The sequence below is a fragment of the Orycteropus afer genome, unplaced genomic scaffold, assembly GCF_000298275.1.
Source record: "Orycteropus afer afer isolate SDZICR_OR568_19922 unplaced genomic scaffold, OryAfe1.0 scaffold00104, whole genome shotgun sequence".
In the NCBI taxonomy this organism is placed as follows: Eukaryota; Metazoa; Chordata; class Mammalia; order Tubulidentata; family Orycteropodidae; genus Orycteropus; species Orycteropus afer.
The window spans coordinates 10,050,190-10,057,492 of record NW_006921691.1 but is presented as its reverse complement, the minus strand read 5'-3'; the positions used below and the strand labels follow the sequence as shown (position 1 = coordinate 10,057,492).

Here is a 7,303-nt window from a genome sequence, read left to right as displayed (position 1 = left end):
GTTTACTTGTGTTTCATTGACTATGCAAAAGCATTCAACTGTGGATCATAAATTATGGATCACATTGAGAAAAATGGGAATTCCAGAACACTTAATTGTGCTCATGAGGAACCTGTACATAGATCAGGAGGCTGTCATTGGAATAGAACAAGTAGATGCTGCATGGTTTCAAAGCAGGAAGGGAGTGTGTCAGGGTTGTATCCTTTCACAATACTTATTCAATTTCTATGCTGAGCAAATAATCTGAGATGTTGGACTATATGAAGAAGAACATGGCATCAAGATTGGAGGGAGACTTATTAACAACCTGCAATATGCAGACGACACAACCTTGCTTACTGAAAGTGAAGATGACTTGAAGCACTTACTATGAAGATTAAAATTTATAGTCTGAAATATGGATTACACCTCAACATAAAGAAAATGAAAATCTTCCCAAGTAGACCAATAAGCAGCATAATGATAATTGAAGAAAAGTTTTTAGGTTGTAAAAGATTTCGTATTACTTAGATCCACAATCAAGACCAATGGAAGCAGCAGTCAAGACATCAAAAGATGTATTGCACTGGGCAGATCTGTTGCCAAAGACCTCTTTCAAGTGCTGAAGAACAAAGATGTCTCCTTGAAGACTAAGGTGTGCCTGACCCAAGCAATGGTGTTTTCAGATGCCTCATATACATATGAGAGCTGGACAATGAATAAAGAAGACTGAAGAAGAGTTGATGCTTTTGAGTTGTGGTGTTGGTGAAGAATATGAAAATACCATGGACTGCCAGAAGAACAAAAAATCTGTCCTGGAAGAAGTGCAGGCAGAATGTTCCTTGGAAGTGAGAATGACCAGAGTTTGTTTCACCTACTTTGGTCATGTTGTCAGACTGCACTATTCCCTGGAGTAGGATATCATGCTTAGTAAAGTGGAGGGTCAGCGAAAAAGGGGAAGGCCCTCAATGAGATGGATTGACACAGTGGCTGCAATGATAGGCTCAGGCATATAGAAAGGATTGTGAGGCTGGTTCAGAACCAGGCAGTGTTTTGTTTTGTTGCACACAGAGTTGCTATGAGTTGGGGCCAACACAATGGCACTGTGGTAGTTAAGGCTGTGTGTCAACTTGACTGGGCCTGATTGAGTGGGTAGGCAGTTATTGGTAGTATTCCCCATGATGAGACTGGTAATCAACTCCATGGTGGAATCCAATGTGAGCAGCTGAGTAGCTGCTGCCTTAGGGATATGGTCTGTTTCCTGTATATGAGAAGCATCTTTGGAAACGGTCTCTAGCTTATGGCACACTTGAACCCCGCATGTAGCCGAGTCATTCAGCAGCCTGCCATGCTCTGCCGATCTTGGGACTTTTAATGGACTTGAATTAATGGCCTACTGTGGTTTGGTAATATCAGGACTGTGCCTTTTTACTTGTCAACCTTGGGCTTGTCAGCCTCAGCAGCTAGTAGTTGTCTGAGTGAAGAAAAGACTCCAGCTTCAGTGGGCCAGGAGCAGGAGACAGAGGTGAAGCCCAAGGTTGAGGGGCTTTCACCCAGCCCCTAGAGCCTGGTACTTTGAAGTTGACTTAAAGCCTTCAAACTGTAAGAGAATGAACTCCGGTTTGTTCAAGCCATCCCATTTGTGATATATTCTTGTCAGAGCAGCACTAGGTAACCAGAACATATATATAAACTGCCAGTTTTCCACGGGGCCTGTACCATTTTGCTTTCCACCAGCAATGGATAAGGGTACCAATTCCCACATATTCTTGCCACATTTTTTTTTTCAGTGTTCCCTCACCTCCCCTTCCACCCCTGGCAACCAACAAAGAAAGTTTCCGTCCATATATAATAAACCTTTCCTTGACCCTCCACAACAATGAACTAATACTATTATTTGTCCTTCTGTGATCGACTTACTTCACTCAGCCTAATGTTCTCCAAGTTCCATGTTATGCGGTGTTTTGCAGACTCTACATTATTCTTTAGTGTTGCATAGCATTCCATTGATGGGCATGTAGGTTGTTTCAATCTTTTTGCTATTGTAAATAGTGCTATGATGAACATGGGTGTGCATGTATCTGTTCCTGTCCTGGCTCTCACCTCTCTAGGATATATACCTAGTAATGGGATTGCTGGGCCAAATGGTTATCTCCAATTCCAGATTTCTAAGGAATCACCATATTGCTTTCCACAGTGGTTGTATCACTTCAAAGTCCCACCAGCAGTGTATGAGAGTCCCAATCTCTCCACATCCCCACCAGCATTTGTTATTTCTGTCTCTTTGAACCTTGCCATCAGTGCTGGGGTGATGGTATCTCATTGTTGTTTTGATTTGCATCTCCCTGATGGCCAAGCATCATGATAAATGGAGAAAAGATTGAAGTTGTCAAAGAATTCACGTTGCTTGGTTCTACAGTCGATGTCAATGGAAGCAGCAGTCAGGACATTAGATGACATATAGCACTGGGCAGTTCAGCTGTGAAGGAACTATTTCAAGTGCTGAGGAGCAAGGATGTCTCCTTGAGGACTAAGGTGCGCCTGACACAGGCCATGATATTTCCAATCCCCTTATATGCATGTGAGAGCTGGACAATGAATAAGGAAGACCGAAGAAGAGTTGATGCTTTTGAGTTGTGGTGCTGGCGAAGAATGCTGAAGGTAACACGGACTGCCAAAAGAACTAACAGATCTGTCCTGGAGGAAGTGCAGCCGAGATGCTCCTTGGAAGTGAGAATGGCCAGACTTTGTCTCACCTACTTTCGTCATGTTGTCAGAGGGGACCATTTCCTTGAGAAGGATGTTATGCTTGGTAAGGTGGAGGGTCGATGAAAGAGGTGAAGGCCTTTGATGAGATGGATTGACACAGTGGCTGCGACAATGGGCTCAAGTATAGCAAGGATTATGGAGCTGGCACAGGATTGGTATTTCGTTCTGCTGTTCATAGGGTCACTATGAGCGGAAACGACTCGATGACACCTAATAACAACGATGGTCAATGATCATGAGCGTCTCTTCATGTATTTGCTGGCCACCTGAATATCCTCAATGGTGAAGTTATCTATTCATGCCTTCTATTTTTCAATTGGATTGTTAATTCCTTTGCTGTTGAGGTGTAGGAGTTTTCTATAAATCCAGAGATAAGTCCCTTGCCAGATATGTTAGTATCAACAAATATGAATTCATTGCTGTCATTTTTGTTATGTGCTTCTTCATGGTGCCGATTTCTTTGTTCCATATAATTTTTTGTGCTGAGCTTGCTTTGTGAATTGTGTTATCACTTTCTTTGTTGCTGTTATTTTTTTTTTTTTAAATCTTAGCCATCCTAGTGGGAGTGAAATTGTAACTCAATGTGGTTTTGATTTGCAACTCTCAGATGGCTAATGATGCTGAACATTTTTTCATGTGTATGGTGGCTATTGGAATATCTTCTTTGGTGAAATATCTATTCAAGTCCTTTGCCAATTTTATGATTGGGTTGTCTTTTTGTTGTTGTCAAAGTTTTAGATGTATTTTGATTATTAGATTTTTGGCCATATGGTTTCCCAGGCTATTCTCCTAGTCAGTAACTTATTTTTTTCACTTTTTTTTTTTTTTAGAAAATCCTTTGATAAGCAAACATTTTTATTTATTTTATTTTTTGTTGTTTGTGCTTTCATTAGTATATTAGATAATCCATTGTTGAAAGCTAGGCCTGACAGTGTTGTCCCTGCTTGTTTTAAGAATTTTTTGGTTTTGGTTTGCACATTTAGTTCCTTAATTCATGTTGAATCTGTTTTTTCCTATGATGTGAAGTGCTTTTTTTTTTTAAATTAAGACAACATAAAAACCAAATTAATGTAATTAACATTTATTTTACATAAAACAATTTCCAAAGAATACATTTAAAAACCATCTAGATACTGATTTTATTGCATTACAAAAAATTGAGAGGCACAATTGAAGTTTCAAATAACTTGTGAGGGGAAGAGGTGGGGCTATGACTGTAGTCCACATTGTTCTTAGTTATTTAAAGGCTCTGGGTAGAAGAGTCCTTCCATGAGGCAGTAGTGCACTTTCATTTAGTAGGAATAAATCACATAAAATATATACTTTAATACAGAAAGTGTTATCGTATTGTCATTTTCGATTATTTATTAAAACCTCACTTTGAATTGCACAAAAGTTCTCTTTAAAATTGACAACTCTCAGGAGACAGAACAAAGTATCTGTCTAAATAATTCATTAGAAATAATTAGGTTTCCATTTCTCCACAGATAGAAAAAAAATCTATGAAGAATTACATTATTTAAGTGGGACATTTAAAAATCTTTCACAGGAAAATAGGTTTACACATTTGTCCCTAGTCAGCTAAATTTATTTTCTTCCTATTTCAAAGGCAAAACAGATCACAGAATGTCCAAGGTTTTAAATCAGAGTACCTACACCACAGTATAGTGTGGAATGTTTACATCAATTCATTTTGTGTCTCATTCTACTGTAGTTATCAAATTATCAAAAAGGCACATGGGTACATTCTTCAGAACAATTTTGGTCTTCTAAAAAAATCACACATTTATAAGCAATGATTTCAATCATGTTTTAAAACAAAAATATTAAACAAATGCTTTTCCCAATCGAGGTAATACAGACTCCATGATATTTCTGCAGGCACTTCACTTTCCATAGAATTTCTTGTTCAGCAGGTAAATAAGAAGGTTTACATTCACTTTAACCTTATCAAACATTTTCATTACAGCCACTCCTTCATACTGCATCTGAAGTAAATCCTGCAATTGTAAAGAACATCATTAAATCTCAACTTTGACATTTTACATATATTAAAAACATACGGTGGCATAGTGCCTAAGGCATTTGACTGCTAACCAGAAGGCTGGTAGTTCAAATCCAATAGCCACTTCTCGGAAGGAAGGTTGGGCAATCTACTTCCGTAGTGATACCACCTCAGAAACCCAAAGAGGGGTTGCTATGAGTCAGATCCAACTCGACAGCAGTGCATTGCGTTTGTTACGTTAGACTTTATTTGTTGGCAAAAATAAGGTTGAATTGCCCTAACGCCCTTGATAAAAAAAAGAACCTAAGCTCACTGCCATTGAGTCAATTCCAACTCATAGGGACCCCTATTGAGTTTCCAAGGCTGTGAATCTTTAGGGAAGCCTCATCGTTCTTCTGCAGAGGAGCTGGTGGGTTAGAACGACTGACCTTTTGGTTAGCAGCCAAATGTCTTAACCACTATACCACCAGAACTCCTTAATGACCTAGATCAGGTGATTCTTAAAGTTTAGTGTGCATCAGAATCACCTAGTTGAAAACACCAGAAACCCAAATCAAACCCATTGCCATCCCCATGATTCCAAGTCATGGGCACCATTTAAAACAGAGATTGCTGGGCCCCACTCCCAGGAATTTGATTTTGCAGTTCTGGGATGGGCCCCAATTTGCATTTTAAACAAGTTTCCAGGAGGTGATACTGTTGGTCTGGGTGTCACACTGAGAATCACTCACCTAGATGAAATAAAGCTCTGGTAGCGTAGTGCCTAAGGCACTTGGCTGCTAACCAGAACTAGAAGGCTGGCAGTTCAAACCCACCAGCCACTCCTCAGAAGGAAGGTTGTGCAATCCACTTCCACAGTGATACCGCCTCAGAAACCCAAGGAGGGGTCATTATGAGTCAGGCCTGACTCTATGGCACATAACAACAATAACAGATGAAATAAAATAGCTTTTTAGACTTGATAAAGATTGTATGAAAGTAAGTATCAAAAAGGTATCACTAAGGTAGTATCAAAAGGGGGTCACCAGGAGTCAGAATCTCTCAATGACAACTGGTTGATATCAAGCATATAATTATAATTTCCATTTTTAGTTGAAAAATTCAAAATGCAAATATTCCAGCTAGATAGGCTATATCCTTCAGAACAGTAGTGTTTTCTAAAGTGAGATGAACAAGATAATTCATTGGGGAAGCAAGAAAAATACCAGAACTCCTGATGTTGTTTGTTGCCATTGAGTCAGCTCCAACTCATCACAACCCTATGGACTACAGAACGAAGTACTTCCCAGTCCTGTGCCATTCTCACAATCTTTTCTATGTTTGAGGCTGTTGTTGTAGCTCCTGTGTCAATTCATATCATTGAGGGTCTTCCCCCTTTTCACTGACCCTCTACTTTACCAAGCATGATGTCTTTCTTCTGGGACTGGTCCCTCTGACAATGTGACCAAAGTGAGATGAAGTCTGGCCATTCTTGCTTCTAAGGAGCATTCTGGCTGTACTATCTCCACGATTAGACTGGAACATCTAGTTATATATTTTTTCTCTCATTTTTCAAACATTTTCATTTGGCATATATTTTATAAACCAAATCAAATCCTTGCCGTCAAGTTGATTCCAACTCAAAGTAACCCTGTAGGACTGAGTAAAACTACCCCATAGGGTTTTCCAGGCTGTAAATCTTTACAGAAGCAAGACTGCCACATCTTTCTTCTGTGGAGTGGCTGGTAGGTTCAAACTGCTTAGCAGACAAGTGTTTAACAAGACCCTCAAAAAGATGGATTCACATGGTGGCTGCAACAATGGACTCAAACATAACTGATTGTGAGGATGGTGCAGGACCAGGCAGCGTTTTGTTCTGTTATATACAGATTCACCATGAGTTAGAATTGACTTGATGGCACCTAAGAACAACAATACATTTTATAAAGAGTGTGGTATAGTACCAGTGTAGAAGCATATACACCTAAATAAGTATACACATATGGGGAAAAGTGCTTGTGCTATTTACTGATAAAGTTGTGTGATGAAAGGTGTAGACCACTGTACAAAGCAACTCTTTCCTGATGTAGAATATTTCTGCCCCTGTATTGAGATCAGGCCCCCATTTTCAAGTCAGTATATCTGACTTCTATTTTTCATTGCCATCATATAAACAAAGGAAATTAACTCTCTTACTAAAACAAATACCTGGGTCACATCAGCCATATGCAAGAGGCTAAGCAGTAACATTTCACAATAACCCATGACAGGAGGTTTCCCCAAATACTTTTTTTTCACTCAGGTTCTACTGTTGTCGTTGTTGTTGTTGTTATGTGCCATCGAGTCGGACCCAACCCATAGCGACCCCTCCTTGGGTTTCCGAGGCAGTATCACTACGGAAGTAGATTGCCCCATCTTCCTTCCGAGGAGTGGCTGGTGGGTTTGAACTGCCAGCCTTCTGGTTAGCAGTCAAGTGCCTTAGCCACTATGCTACCAGAGCTACTAGTTGGTATTTAATCTACTTCTTTATCCTTCCCGTCAAATCTCAGGGTTCCAGGATTATCTCTTGTA

General features: G+C 39.8%; 1 protein-coding gene across 1 annotated transcript in view; it reads right to left on the bottom strand.

Moving 5' to 3' along the window:
• Nucleotides 1-4,634: 4,634 nt before the first annotated feature.
• Nucleotides 4,635-7,303, bottom strand: part of IQGAP2 (IQ motif containing GTPase activating protein 2) — a 439,708-nt gene continuing 437,039 nt past the window's right edge. The window contains exon 36 of the mRNA XM_042781321.1: nt 4,635-4,748. Within this exon, the coding sequence (XP_042637255.1) occupies nt 4,635-4,748 (114 nt within the window). The remainder of the gene's footprint in view (nt 4,749-7,303) is intronic.